Raw genomic sequence first — 15957 nt, 5'->3', positions numbered from 1 at the left:
GACCAGCCCTTTCTCCCACTCCTGGAGCAAACATCGATGAACTCTGGCTGCCCTCCATCCCGGCTTCCTTTTAAGACACCACTTCAGGAACTGTCCCTCTGTCCATGGCTGGTAGGACCCAACACGAGGGCGCCTCCTTGCTGCTTAAGAAAGGAACAGAAAAGGGAGCTAGCGTTCAGGCTTCCTTTGGTGAAGCCTCAGCCCCTGTCGCTAACCCAATCCTCCAGAGAGCCAGCCATACTTGCATTTTTTCCAGACAGCTGTTGGTTCTAATTCCACATCCATGTCCATTTCCTTCACTAATGACCACTTACATATAATTCAATTTGGAATTACAGGATCTTAATGTAGGGAAAATACATTTTCACTGGAAATATTCTCAAGCATGAATTAAAGACAGAATGAAGTATCTTCCGATGCTAGGAATAAAAACATCCATCTCCTCTTGCAGGAGCCAGATGGTGTGGTTTACGCTTGATCTCAATCTACTTTCATCTAAATGTAAGGTCAAATGATTTCCAAGCCTCAGCATTCTGAAAGAACACGAGTTACAGTTTTTAAGCATACACGGCATACTGGGCATTTTACATGATACCACCTTGAGCCCTGAGAATACACATAAAGCAAGTATCACAGTCCCTTTTACAGATGAGAAAACTGAGGCTCAGCACACGAGGCTGATGAACGCAAGGGTGCCAAGCTGGCATTTCCCTCTCGAAGAATCTGTTTTCAGAGGTGATGGCACTTTAAGGGTGGCATCTGTGACAAAGGGTGATCGGGGGCGTGGGGGTTGTGGAGAAAATAAGATGATGGGTGTATGCCCTGCTGTGGACATTTCCAAAGTTCATATTGGGGTGTGTCCCAGAGGTGTTAGGTCATTGGAGGCACCCTCTTGAAGTTGTGTTGGATGGATGAAGCAACAGGATAGCAAGTAGAAGAAGGGATTTGGGGTGATGGGGTACAGTGGTTGTGGGGGTGTACAAGGGGGCGCTATCAAGGAGCCCAGGTAGCAATTGCACAATTCTTATTGAATTATGATATACGTATTACCTCCCAGTTAATAATAAAATTTTTTAAGTACAAGGAAAAAAAGAGAGACAAAGAAAAGAAAGAAACAAAACAAATCAAGCAGACAAACAAACAACCAGGGGCTGCAATACCTGACACCCTGAGTCTGACTAAACAGGTATGGTGACATACGACGGGCTGTTACGCAACCATAAAGCCACCGGGGATCAGAGAACGGTTCTGAATACGGGCAAGGGTTTGTTTCTGGTCAAACGACGCATGGTAAGAACGGCCACATAAAACCACAGGTGTAGTATGATTCCAACTCTGTAGGCAAAAGCCATGCACTCGATGAGTATCAAGACCGGCAGGCAAGATAGCGAAGCATTTTTGATGAAAGAAATCCAACTGACTAAAACATCCTCTTTGGAACTCCTCTGGGTTTTCAGGCGTGGGCATGTGTAGCAAGAACATTAAAAGAAAAGGAAGGGCCAATGGGACAGCTCGTCGGCGACCCGTCTGTGGGGAGGGGAGGAGGACGCGGCGTGACAGCCGGGGGAGGACAGCATGGGTCTGACTCAGCCTGTGCCTCTGCAGGGACAATGACTCACAGGGAGTCAGGCTGTGGTGGCTGGTAGGGGTGGGGGTGGGCGAGCCTCCTGGAGCGCAGCAAGAAGCATCTTCCCTTGCCAGGGCTTCTGTGGATGGACATCTCGCTTCAACAATTCACACGACCGCCCATGGCTGACATCCCTGCCCTTCTCAGCCCCGCCGGCCTCCCTGGATCGGATCTACAGGAACTGGTGTAGATGTCACGCTACATTTTCAGAGCCTGCCGGCCTACTTACTCTGCTCGCTCGGGGTTTCAATGTGTACCCGCCACACCTGCGGCTGGCTTTCTGGAGCGCGTTGCTGCTGCCCAGCAGGTTAGGCTAGAGATGCTCTCATCTCTGGGGATGGTTCACGTGGCTGGGGTCAAAGGACGGCAGTGGAGAGTCATTGTCTGCGTCCGTCGCTTAGAGGTGGGATGGCGTTAGGCGGAAAGGTGATTTCTTCCACCCCCTTGAAGCACTGCATCCACCGCTTTTTCCTATTTGCGTTTAAAAACCCATGGTGGCTGTCAGGGCTGGCCCCACAGTTAGGCTTTGACTGAAAGCACCCTTTCTCAGGACTGCGTCGATGGCCATGTGGGTTCCTCGTGATCACTAAACCAAGTGAGGTAGCTCCACAGAACGTGGTGTTTCCACACCGTGACTACTCACGTTGGGCCCTCATTAGAAGCAGGCGGGGCCTCCAAACGGCTGCCACGATGCGTCTGCGGGACTGTGCCTACGAGCACGGGAGGGCCATCTGAGGGCCAGGCGGGCTCTGGCTGGTGTCTGTTAAGACCAGCCTGTGAACTGAACGGCAGAGTCTCTTGTCGTGGCTTGCATAAGGGTGACGGCCTTCAGTCACCCTTCAGGTCTAGAACAGATCTCCCCCCGTGGCTCAATTTCCAGCCAAACAAGAGGAAAACGAGGCCTGGTGGCATCGTGGTTACTCATTGGGCTGCTAACCCCAAGGTCAGCAGTTGGAAACCATCAGCCTCCCTTTGGGAGAAAGACGAGGCTTTGTACTCCCGCAAAGAGTGACAGTCTCAGAAACCCACAGGGGCAGCTCTACTCTGTCCTATAGGGTCGCTAGGAGTCGGCCTGGACTCGATGGCAGTGAGTGAGGGAGTAACAAGGGGGGCAACAACACTACTGACCCGTCATGTGAGATCAAGGGCAGCACTTATTCAAGGACAAGCTTCAGAAGGCGAGGAAAGAGGGAGTGAGGGGGACAGGAAGCACTGGGCGGTGCTGGGGTGGGTGACGCTGATGTGGAGGCGGATGAAACAAATGGGTGTGAGTCCCTGAAGGGAAAACTGAGGATGTGCTCTGCAGGCCTCCATCAGAGTCACAATAACCAGTTAACACAAGACAAAACAAACTTGCAGAGCAGCGGGCAGTGGCTTGCAAGGTGACGCCTCACGATCTGCTGAGGGCAAGGCTGTGGGACGAGGCAGGGCCTCCGACGGCCTGGGGGAAGCAGCTGCAGACCACGTTGGATGCTGAGTGTGAGAAAATTCAAGGATGGCTTACACCAAAGTATTTATTTTCTTCTCCTTTTTATATCCGCAAGAGAGACATAGGATAAAAGTCTACCCAACGGCACAGAAAGAAAACATTTGGAGAATGATGATGGCAACAAATGGTACAAATGGATGGATGTATGGACGGTGGTAAGAATTGTATGAGTCCCGATAAAAAGTCTATTCAACAAAGCCTAAAAGGATCCTTTCAATAACTAAAATGCACCTACTAAGCAGTACGGAGGTACAGGGTCCCCGCTGATGGTAGTCTTTCTTTCTTACGTAGGTGCGGATCTGTGTACAGCACACGAGTCAAGCCTTGCAATCAGTGGCATGTACACGGTGAAAACGATGCCGGTGGCACATGCTAAAGGACATGGACTCGTGTCCGGGCACTCTACCAAGGCTTTCATTGTCCCTCTCACGGCAACTCGGTGAAGGAAGCGTGACTATGATCCCGTCTTACAGATGAGAACACAGCTACACATTTAAATCATGTGTGTAGGTGGCCACATAGCTAGTGGCGTAGATTGAATTGTGCCCCCCAACCAAGGATGTGTCAATTTGGCTGGGTCATGATGGCCAGGATTATGTGGTTCTCCTCCTTGTGTGTGTGTGATGCGATATAATTATCCTCCACCTTGCGATCTGTTGTAAATCCTGACCTCAAGATTGTCAGGGGGCGGGCTTCATGTGCTGTGGGACTCCTGTTACCAGACCACCTGCTTGGTGTTGCTTTGCTTGGGGAACAATCTTCTCTTCTAAGAGGTAAGAGGAGAGGAGAGGAAGCAGGGAGAGACGTAAGTACTTTCAAGAAAGAAAAGTTGGGAGTAAAGTTTGTCCTTTGGACTCGAGTCCCTGTGCTGAAAAGCTCAACGTCCCCAAGGAAGTAACTTGTCCTGACACAAGGAGATCTCCAGAGAACTCTCAGGCCGAAGGGAGACACGGACCTTTCCTTAGAGCTACTGTCCCAGTTAGGGCTTCTGGCTTCCTAAACAGCGAGAAAACGGATTCCTGGCGGTTCTCTGGACGTGAAGCAATGGCCTGTCACAGTGTCTGTTGGTAGATCCTGGAAGTCATCAGTGACCTGCCATCCAGCCTGCTGGCCTTGGGTTCATTGCCTCTGCAGCCCCAAGCCTGATGTACCGACTGATCATCAGCACCAACAGCTACACAAATCAGGCGAAGCTCCAAGCCTGACATCCGAGCCACGGACTTGGGACTTGCTTGCTTCTACCACCATGTCAGCCATTATGTATCGCGACCCACAGGTTGAGAACCGCTGCTCTAAAGAGGTAAATAGCTCGCAGGAGGCAGGACATAGGCACACTCTCTGGGAGACTTTGCAGCTGACAAGACACATGGACCTACGCGAGTGCCCTGAGCTGGAGGAACCACATAGAGACCCTGCCAGCACTGAGATGCTCACACCACCACTGGATCCATAGGACTCCCCACCCACTGGCCTGTGATCTGCCTGCATTCGGCATCGTTGCATGCGCTTCGTGAGTCTGAAGAGGAAGTTATAGATTGGTATCAGACATATGGGCTAATATTGGACTTATGGACTTGACTGGGATATTTTCTCAATATTCTATTGCTCTTGTATCTAAAGCTCTTTCTCATACACATATGAGTGTCGATGAATTAATTTGTTTCTCTAGTCCACCCGGACTGACACAGTGGAAAACCATGGCGATGTGTAATCTTTTCATGGTGCAATCAACCGTGAAAAGGGGGTTTCAACAAACTCATGGGGAAAAGCCTACTCTTTTTAAATTCCCTGAACTTTTTGGAGTTCCCTTTGTATATTGTTTCTGACTCATAATGACCCTATAGGGCAGGGTAAAACTCTCCCTGTGAGTTTCTGAGGCCGTAACTCTATATAGGAGGCACAATGGGTCTGATGGCAGGGCATATTTTTGTTTGTATGGTGTCTGACCTTTTACAAACCATGTATACATATTCCACACGCTTTAAAATGATGCCTGGTCCCCCTCCTCCTCACAGGACCGGGCCGTGTTGTGCACAGGGTCTCTCAGCGTCAGAACTTACAGGAAGGCACCTGTTGACAACAACTGCACACCCAGCTGGGCAGGGCACTGTAGAAAGGCGTCTGTCCTCATGGGACATATCTTCCACATGCATGCGATCGTGTGCACTGAGAACCACCTGGGCGGCTGGACAAATGGTACAAGAGGATTGAAAGAAAGGCCTGCACTCCACCTCCAGCTGGCGCAGCTCACCTGTGGCCGGTGAGGATGCTTTCTGGGATCAGTGCACACCTGGGCGCCTTCTCCAGGGGCTCTGTGAGGGCAGATCCATGTGTGGACCACTGGCCAAGGGAGTGGAAATGGCAGTAATGAAATCATGACAGCTTGTCAAAGATGACGTGCCAAGGAAGAAGAATTCCTAGAAGCTCTTTTAATTAAACATTCAGCTGTCCACTGGAACCCATTCTCAAATATAAAATGAAGCCCCGTGGCCTTTTTCTCCCTACTTCCTACAGCCTTTTGCACTAGCCAAGGCAATTGAATTCTCATTGGTGATTACAAAAAAAAAAATCATAAGACAGGGCACAGCTGGTTATGCCGCTAGCAAGATGTCAAATTCTGCTTGTGCAAAATTAATTGCACCTAATTAAACTGGGGTCACTGGCATTATTGTAAAAGCAAGGCTATTTATTAGACAAAGAAATTTCACAGATACAAATTTCCTTTTCTTTTAGGCTTGTGAGAGAGAAGAGCTGCTTACATAATTACATTTTTTTTACCATTTTAATCTTATTACTTCTCAAAAGATGCACTTCAAGTCTCGCTTTACTCTGGCTAAACTGCATCATGTTTTAGAGTACTCGAGGTCGCCCTTGGGGGAGGGCATAGAAAGTGACAGGCTCTCTGATAGATCACCCTGCCTCTTCTCCAATCATGTAATTCAAATCAAGAATTCATAAGCTACCATTTATGAGAAAATGTACCTTGAGCTCCTTAAATGAAGTAATAATCTAAAAGCAAATTAGCGTGACCCACGTATAAGATTAATATGAAGTGTAAACTACAAGGTGCATGTTATAAAATAGGTTGCGCCTATTTTTAAAATTTTATTTTTTCCTTGTTATTATTATAACCAGTATATACCTAGTGTTTCAAGCAAGATGCCACAGGACGCAAACTTCCCTGCGCTCAAACCACCGAGCTCTTTCCTCAAGCACATGGGATGAGAAAGCAGGAATTTATGCAAAAATTGTCTCTGTTAGAAACAAGAGTAGATATGATTCACTTTCCTGGCAAGATGAAGTCAGTTTGACCTGTGAGTTCATCTCAGATTTTAAAATACCGATTCTTGGCTTCTCACCTTGAAAGCTCCAGAGAATCCCATTTCTTCATGTCTTTCTAGATCCAGTGCTATGTGTCTGGTTAGTACAATCTACCCCCCCCCACCCCACTGAACCCACCCTCACTTTCCACATCCACCCGCCCTGGGTGACTCCTCCCCGCCAGTCTGAAGACAAAAGGAGGAAAGGAGCACCTGCTATTGGTTTTTGTCTCAGTTGTTCGCCAATAAGCCTGTAAGGATAAGAACGGAATGGCTTTGGATGTGAGGATGTCAGAATGGCTGTGATCGACCCATCAACAGCCATCACCAACGCACGGCAGCTGCTCAACATGTCTCCGGGAACTTGTGGTTGTGGTAATATTGGTGGCGCTCACAGAGAGGGGTACGGACCAGCCCATTGCATTCCTCCCGAAGGAGAGAGGACGCATTTGTATCTCTCTGTATGCAAATAAAATCAGTCACGGGGGAAGGTCAGAAGAGGGGGGAGTAATCAGAACGCTTGTGCGGCTACACAGAGAACGCTAATCCAGCTCGTCAGGTCAGACCATCATGTCTGAGTAAACACAAAGTTCCTCGACGTCCACCCATGACCAGTGCGACCAGTTTCTCACACCCGTTTCCATTCCTGTAGTAACACGAGGCTAGAGAGAGCTAGAATCTGAACCAGGATGAACCAGCCTAAGCCTAATTTGGTCGATGAACAGATGATTCCATGTTGCAATCAAAGGATTACTCAGAACTGAAAAGGCGTATTTATTTTTCAAGAGCATAACTAAATCTAATATTTCTTAGCAGCCTTATTTCATGAAGAGATCATTCACCTTCTCATCTCCTTTTAGGTTTTTAAAATCTTGTCACCGGAAACGATTTAAAAAAAAATAGGAAATAAAAAAAAATGAGACAGGTCATACCGTCTTAGGCTGAAGAGGTTGATTATGCATGGGTTAGCACACTCGGGAAGAAAAAAAAAATCAACTTCCTACATTTGCAGGTTTCAAATTTAATTAGTTGAGTTATGAAGCAAAACCAAACTTTTTCCTGGACTATGAAATGTCTTTATGGGATTACCATAAGCCCCGCTTCTATTTCACAGCCTTCCGCCCCTAAGAAGCCCACGAGGAGATAACTTGCCCTCAAGGACGTCACTGGACAGCATGAAGGACACTCACAAGAGCGCCGGGCCTCTCCTGGCCTGCCTGGACACCTCACGACTTCTCCCACGATGCTAATTTTTACAGGCGAATGCACACCCTTTAAGACAAAAACAGAGCCCCCTTATGTCGCCAGACACCCCCCTGGGTTGAGGAAGCTCCACCCAGGGGGACATGCACGCATGTCCAGGCCACCTCGCAGCTCGCTCAGGGGGGCTGCCTGGTTCTCCTAGGTCGCCCTGGGTCCTGCACCTCTGACAGCGTCAGTCTCGCCACTTTTCCCTCGTCACGTTGGTGGAGAATATCGGTGTTTGCTTTCTCTGACTGGTTCCCACTTTGCCGGGGGGTGAGGGGGAGGGTGGCTTTCGCAGGTTTTACTGCCCCTCTTAGGACGTCATCTCAAGCCCGCAATCTCCTTTAAAGGGGAGCGTCTGGTTCGTCCGAGATTCACATAAGCTTCTCTGGTCTGACTCCCACTGGCCGTAATGCCCTCTTCCCTCCCGCCACCCTTGCTGGGGTGCGCTCAGATGGCGTCATCGGTGGGTGACCTGACAGGGCTGACATCCCTGAAGTACTTTTGAAAGCCTTCACGGGAGCTGGAAGACACAGCTCAGTAAACAAGGTCAGGGATGGCGCCACGTTAGAAAACAATTCGTAAAACCGACTCACACAGCGACTATGGCGGCACAATTGCCACCGAGTGCGGCTGTGAAGGTGCTCCGGCGGGGCATGACGGCCATTCTCGGCAGGCTTCCCTCTCCCGAGATGAAGTGTATTTCTTAGCGACTTGCAGCCTCGTTAGTAACCACAATGAAAAGGAGATCCAGAAAGTCAGCCTGCTCTCCCCGAGGAGCAGCTCCTCCCAGAGGGCGGAGACGAGCCTGCCGAAGGACCAGGGCGTAAATGACCTTCCTTATGGCGTGCCAACAAGTGGAGCTGGGCAGGCACTACGGTGAACTACTTCTGCCTTCAGACAGCGGAGTCTCCAAAGGGGTGGATGACTCAGTGATTTCAAAAATGTGCTCTGCCGGGAGGCCGCGGGGACTTGCAGGGGCGAGTGGGAGAGAGGCTCGGTTGGAGAGGGGAAGGAAGTGGAGTGGGCATCGAGGGAAGGGACGGGGGGGGCATTTCCTGGACAAAAGTGTCCCAGTGGCTCTCTTCCAGCCACCCCCACTCCCACCCCGGACCCAAGGATGCCTCTCTCTTGCAGATGGTGTTTCTCCATGATTTTATTCGAGAAAACCACCCTGCTACAGAGAATATGGAACGTTTTGTTGTGACTCCTATAAAGCACAGCATACTGACACTCATCCATGCACACTCTCCTCTAAATTCCCAACAAAATCAAGGGAAAGGAAGGAAGAAAGCACCCGTCCACATGGACTGAGACGATGGAACAGGAGACCAGAGCACACCAGAGCTTGCCGGGAACGTTGGAAGGCAGATACCAGCAAGTCTGTTCTGACTCATTCTGACCCCGGAGAACAGAGCAGAACGGTAACAGAGTAACAGACAGTAATAAAGATCATGGAGTGAAAGAGTGGCTGTTTGATAAATTTGATGGGAAAAACGGTTCCCCATACAGAAAAGGTGACTTAATGCTTCTGTTCCACGTCACACGCAGAAATCAAGGACTGGTGGAGTATAGAATTTTTAAAAAATCAGCACTTTTCAACACGTGGTAGAAATCGAGTTGACTACACTTTGGGGTGTTAGGGCAGAAGAGACCTTGCTATTCAAGACACAGAAAGCACTGCTATAAAAGTTTGACAGGAGTGACAATCAGAAAAGTAAGCCTTTCCAGTTGTGGGGGACGCCCTGAGGAAAGCAAAGACAAAGTGACAAGCTGGGGGAAGAGGTCTGAACCACGCACCTCCTCGGCTGTGACTACCTCCTTCTCTAACATTTTGCATTTATGACCTGAGGAAAAATCTACTTGCCATCTAACTCTTGTGTGCCTTAATGAAGTCTGGTAGTGGTGAATATTGCGTTTCCAGGCAGGAGTAATTCTGGCGGTGATGGCTAAAAGGTTATGCGTGAACTTGGATGGGCCATGAGTCTCAGCAGTCTTGCAGTCAGGTTACGCCAATCTGAGGGATGTGTAATGCTGCAGTCATCCCTCATTTTGTGATCCGAGGCGATCACGCTCCATGTTTGCATCACGCTGATTTCTGCATCATGACCTGGCCTTTGGAACCTAGCCATGCCAATAAGTGAAGAGGGTGTACATACAATGGGTAAAAGATTCGTATGACTATTTACAGAACATCTAGTAGTCATTCAGGGGGGGAAATGGAATCCAATAGAAATGTGGTCATAAGACTCAAATGACCATTACACAGAAGAGGAAATAATAAACCTAGTTAGATATCATTTTATGCTTATTCAATTAAATGAAATCTAGCACTAATCGATTATAAATGGCTGGTGAGTAACTTATTGCAGCCATTTTGGAAAATACTTTTGAAGTACCTATTAAGTGTAAACATTCCTGTATTTTCCTAGTAATTCCACTCCAAAGTATCCATCCAATGAAACTCTTACACATGCACAGCAGGACACACGAACATGAATGTTTACCGCACATTGTTCACATGAGCACAGCTTTGGGAACAACTGCATGGCCACCATCCGAAGAACGGCTAAGTGACAACTGGTGCCCCAGGACACAGCAGTCTCACACCGCTATCGAAACCGGGAGCAGGAAAACTAGGCAACTACAATGTCCAAGTCCCCACAGTTTCCACGTGGCTCAGCTGTGAGCAATATATGGCTTTATTCACATACATCCTGAGCAGCCCATCCTTTGACCACAAAGGGTGAAATAACTCTTTAGGATGAACGGGGGAGAGAGCTAACTTTCAATCATAATAGATCGTTGTTTTTCTTTTTTGAAATGAAAATCAGCATTTTATTTAGAGATACGTCGATAAATACTGGAAGAAATAGTTAAAGGAGTTAAAAAAGCTATTGCTTCTGGAGAGCGGGACAAGGACAGGGGACACTGCTTTTCTCGTCTGCTTCTATGACAAGCCCCTGTCAGGAGGCCTGGTGTGACGGCAGCCATGAAGGCACCCGGCTGCTAAGCGAAAGTGCATTGATTCAAACCCACCAGCTGCTCCCCAAAAGGCTGTGTCCGTCTGCGCCCACAAAGAAGTATCGCCTCGGAAGCGCCGTCCGACAGAGCTGACACAGCAGTGGGGTTGGCCTTTTCCGTCAGGTATTATTAATTCAATTTGACTTTCAGAACTCCAGATACTAGAGAGGGCTTCAAACAGTGTGGAAACATCAGAATGAATATTTTTCATGAGCTTTTTGAAGTCCCCTGTATGTATAATTTTGATTTAGAAACTGAAACTCTCACTTGTATCAGATGGACATGAGCTTGCCAGGCAGAGGTGACACTTCTGGGAGATGCTTTTTGGTGCTTTGGGGAGTGTGAGAGAACAGCAGGAGAGATCTAAAGACTGTCTGGTCGAATCCCCCCTTGTTGTAACGATGGGGTTAGAAACTGGAAGTCAACTGGCGTCAACATTAGAAGCAGACCAGGACTAATTCTCTTGAGAAAGGCAGAAAGGATGGAAGTTGTCAAGGACCCACAGTCACTCCCCTGGAAGCAGCAGTCAGGAAATCAGGTGACGGGCTGCCCTGGCAGACCACTGCGCACGCGGTGCCAGTGCTGATACGCGGCGAGCCCCGTGGGTTTCCAGACGAGCTGCTGATGGCGCAGAAAGCCCCGCCTTTCTCCCGAGGGGCGGCAGCCCAACACGTAACCATCACAGCTCAAGATCTTTGAAAGTGGTACTTGGATGACTCAGGTGTGCCTGATACCCATCACCGTATTCTCCGTCTCCTGAGATGTGTGGGAAGCTGGACAAGGAACAAGGAAGACCAAAGAAAACGGATGGCTTTGAAAGCTGGTGTTGGTGAGGCTACTGGAAGGCTCCAGAACGAACACATCTCTGTGGTGGAATGACAGTCAGACTGCTCCCACGCCTCGAGGATGCTGACACTTGGTCTCATGTCCTTTGGCCACGCTGTCGGAAAACTCGGACCCTGGAAAAGGACAGGCTGCCGGGCAAAGGAGAAGGCCAGCGGGAAAGGAGGAAGACCTTGGACGAAGTGGGCGGACATGGCCACTCCAACAATGGGCTCCCCATAACAACAGTGAGGACAGTGCGGTGTTAGTTTCTGTGGTGAACAGGGCTGCTATGAGGTGGAATCTAAACACAACCACAGCAGGCCTCTTCCGGACACTGGCGAGGTGACCAACGGCAATGGAGAAAGGGTGCTGTTCTAGCTCTGGACCAGCATGCGGAAGCAGAGAAGGGATATAGTAGGACTCTTGCTTTTGAGGAAGCACGGTCCAATTGAACTTCTGTCTTGATGTATGAATCAAGCTGCAGTGTCTTGTGCATGTGTACATGTGTGAGCATGTGTCTGCTCCCTGAGCTTTGCTGATTCACAGAGGGATCTCTAAAAGGCAGTACACTCCTGGGTAGTGCAAATAGTTCATAGGTCTGTGGCTGAGTGGTCCAAGTCTACCCAAAGGCCCCTCAGAAGAAAGGCCTGGCAATCTACTTCAGCTATTCAAGGACCAAAAAAGCCGGCGGAGCACAGTTCTATGCTGACACACATGGGGTCAGGAGCAGCAGGGTAGCCATGGCAACGGGTTTGATTTTCTGAGGATCAGATTGAAACACATAGCATCCTGAAAGCCAGATAGAATAGTTCTAAATAGAGATGAAAATGCCTAGTTCAGGATGAAGGAGAGACAAGATGGGTATCTGCGGGCCGGATGAATGCATGAATGCTATCGTTTGTCTCTCATACCTGGTTTAATTAGGTAAAAAAACAAAAACCTCGTATTTACACAGAATATGTTTATTCTTAACTCGAAGGCAGGCAGGCAGGCAGGCAGGCAGGCAGGCAGAGAACTAACAGACATTTGGAGAGGAAGCAAGAGCCGGCTGCCGTGACTTCGGCTGCCATCATCTTTATTTAAATGAGGCCTCCCATGCTTTGATTAATGGGAATACTTTTGTTTCGAATAATTCTGCAGGTCATCTGGCTACTCAAGGTCTGGCCTAGGGAACAGTAGCAAGGGATTCGGCTGGGAGTGTTTTAGAAATGGAGACTCTCAAAGCCTCAGCCTGGACCACAGGATCTCTACCTGCGTTACACCACAATCCTCAGGTGACTCGTATGCACCATCTAGCTTGAAAATTTCTGGTCCACTGCCCTATTTTCTCAGTAAATGATCACCTCCAAGTATCGGAATCAGAAGCTATGTACCTGATGAATGATACCCTGAAATAAATGGAGATCAAGAAAAACCACCTAGAAGACAGGTTAAGAACTGTAATAAACATCGAAAGATCAGAGTGGGGACCTGCGTTCTCAGTTACCAGTATGTATTGCCATCAAGTGTGTCAGGAGGGTGATGCTGGAGGCTTGGGGGCCGCTTAATGGGAGAGCTGGGGGCCTGCCACACTTCTCCAAGCACCAGCCAGCTAGCTTGCTAGGAGTATGGCTTAATTCCCCGAGCACATGGCAAAATCATTACTGTATCCAGAAAAAAATGAAATCGAGAAATCTGGCCTCAAGTGGCTGGGCAAATGACACCGGCTCCTTACCACCCCGCCCCTTCCAAAAAAAAAAATTGGTAAGGAGGGAGCTATCTAAAAACCCACATAAAATGATAGCATTACTTAAAAACAAAAAGGGGGGGCACCCAAAGATTTAAAGGGTATCCTTGATTAGACATGTAGTCAAATGGCGAAGGCCATTAGGTCCGTATCAGAAGATCCACTCAAAAAACATTCACTCACCGAGATGAAAGGCTTGGCTTTCCGCTCTTGCTACAGCCTGTATAAATTCCTGGGCCATCATCAAAGAAGCTTCCAAGGGCCAACTTCTGTCTGATGGATTCTCGCTCATTTTTCTGTGCCTAAAAGTTCAGAAAGAGAACAGAATGCCGGTCAGGGGGCAGACCCACCACAACCCCACGCAGGTTGAGATGGATACCGCGTCTCCTAGAACTGTAACATGAGAGGCAAAATAAACACCGGAGCCACAGCGCAAGAGCATTTGGATTACTGAGCATTGCAAGCAAACCCGTCTCCACTGGTTTCAAGGGCCCCTGTTGGCGAAGTGATTCCGCACTTGGCTACCAACCTAAAGGTGGCTGGTTTGAATCCTCCAGCCACTCCACAGGAGGAAGATGAGGTCAGGGCGTCAGCAGAACTGGGTAGATCAGAGTAGGGCTCTGCTCCATAGTGGCTTTTTATGGCTCATTTTTGGGAGGTCGATCGCCCACCCTTTCTTCCTAGGTGAAAGCAAGGGTTTCTGGGTTGGCTCCAATCCAGGTATGTGACCGCACCACCCAGAGACTGCCGCGGTCCTTCTGCTTCCCAGCTGCGAGATGTGGCAGACCGAAGCCGGAGAGGACAAACACCTTCTCCTGGATCGGTGGCTTGTCGCTGAAGCGTGGCCTTTCCCCAGATCACCCCTTTAGGCCACCTTTTCTATTCTAAGAGCATTAACTCATCAACCAATATGCCCCAAGTCTCCATGAGTTTCCCAGTACACCTCTGAGGGGCGTGGAGCCAAGGATACGAGAGATACACGATCTCTGTCTCCACCAGGCCTCTCAGCCTTCTTGAGGACCACTGCTTCCTCGCAAGTCACCCCAACCACACAGGGCTTCGAAAGTGAACCAAACCCTGAACACAGTGTCTGGAATAGTGAGAGACTTCTAATTGGACCCATCTGTTTCATATTCTGAAGGGAAGTCAGGTTGGTTTGCATAGGAAAAGGATTTCGTAAACTACACTACTGTGATAATTTGGGTATGTTTACAACACTTTGCTGCCCATAAAAGCCCCATAAAAACTCACCATGCTGAACCTTTAAACCCTTTAAGCCACAGGAGAAAACATTAGAAATGATTTCCTTAGTTAAAAATAAAATGGCAACAAGAAACCAAGCCCAGCGCATTAGAAATCCAGGGTTGACACGGGATTCTGGCTCTGTCTTTTGGGGACGGTGATGACTGCAAGAATGGGGTCTTAATGCTCCCGGGAGTAGTTCAGACAAAGCCCAACCCAGGTCACTCGATTGGGCGTGGCTACTAGAGGCCTGGGACTCTCTTGGCTGTGCCATTAGGAGGGGCTGCAGCCACGGGCACACTTCCACCATCACCCAGGAATCACACGTGGAAGCTCTGAGCCCCTGGCTGAGGATCCCAAGTTAGAAAGATAATACGTGCAACATGCAGGGAGGCTGGCTGAAAATGACGTCGGTTCTGCCCCAGTGAAGGACGTATGATGCCCATTATTGTTGAGTTTATTCCCACTCAGAGCGTCTCCACAGAGCAAAGGAGAACCGCCCCACAGGCTTTCCAAGGTTACGGTCACCTTTATGGAAGCAGAGTACCATTTCTTGCCCCAAGACTGGCTGGCGGGTTCAAAGCGCCCACCTTGGGATTAACAGCCAAAGGCTGAAGCCCTGCGTTGTCAAGCTCCTTGGAAGGGCAGTGTACTCTTGTTCCAGCCGTTCCAGCTATGCAGGCTGGTAGTCTTGTGTCACGTGTGTCTACTTACATTAACACTCAGATAATTAGAATTCACAGTCACACTTGCTGCATTTCAGGCAACGGGCAGCCAGAAGGCGGCTGGTGATCATGGACGTGGACAGTGCAGAACGGACTATCTGGCAGTGCTGACAAGAACAACAAAGACGAGGTGGTCTGCTTCCATAAAGACCCCTTGGAAACCCTATGCGGGCAGTTCTGCTCTGTGCTAGAGAGCTCTGGAAGTCATCGGAATCAACTCAATGGTCGTGGGTTGGGTTGGGTTTCACCCAAGGAACGCTCATCTCCATTCTCCTTAACTCTAATCCTTTTTAATCTCTGGCCACTCCAAGTATTCTGCTAGCTCTCATCTATCTGTACTTATATTGGTAGCTTTATTTCAAATGTGGCCTCTGGATATAGCTGTCTGTATATAATAGCTATAAGGAGCCTCGATGGTGTGATGCTTTCTGTACTGGGCTGCTAACTCCAGGGTCAGCAGTTCAAAACCACCAGCCTCTCCTAGGAAGAAAGAGGAGGCTTTCTCTTCCCATAAAGAGTTACAGTCTCATGGTCAGTTCTACTCTGTCCTGTTGGATTGCTATAAATCAGAATTGACTCAATGCCACCGATTTTTTTCTAGATCTCCAATAATTACCACTCTTTGCCTGCTTCATGAATTACTTCATTAATAGATATAGAAGGTTATTTGTAACACACCCTTTCCCCCACTTAGTCTCCTCTCCCATTAAAAAAAATAAAAGTGTGAAGAAAAC

The 15957-nt window shown here is 48.7% G+C and overlaps 1 protein-coding gene across 3 annotated transcripts in view; it reads right to left on the bottom strand.

Moving 5' to 3' along the window:
• The window catches only part of SCHIP1 (schwannomin interacting protein 1), a 146573-nt gene that overhangs the window by 21544 nt on the left and 109072 nt on the right, over positions 1-15957 (bottom strand). For 2 of the 3 annotated variants that reach the window (XM_075546974.1, XM_075546973.1), the window contains exon 3: positions 13440-13558. In XM_075546974.1, the coding sequence (XP_075403089.1) occupies positions 13440-13558 (119 nt within the window). Of the gene's footprint in view, positions 1-13435; positions 13559-15957 lie in introns of all 3 variants that reach the window. The other variant, XM_075546975.1, reaches the window with a different exon arrangement.

The sequence above is a fragment of the Tenrec ecaudatus genome, chromosome 4 (assembly GCF_050624435.1).
Source record: "Tenrec ecaudatus isolate mTenEca1 chromosome 4, mTenEca1.hap1, whole genome shotgun sequence".
NCBI lineage: Eukaryota > Metazoa > Chordata > Mammalia > Afrosoricida > Tenrecidae > Tenrec > Tenrec ecaudatus.
Note: the sequence above shows the minus strand (reverse complement) of the source record. Positions and strands in the feature narration are given on the sequence as shown.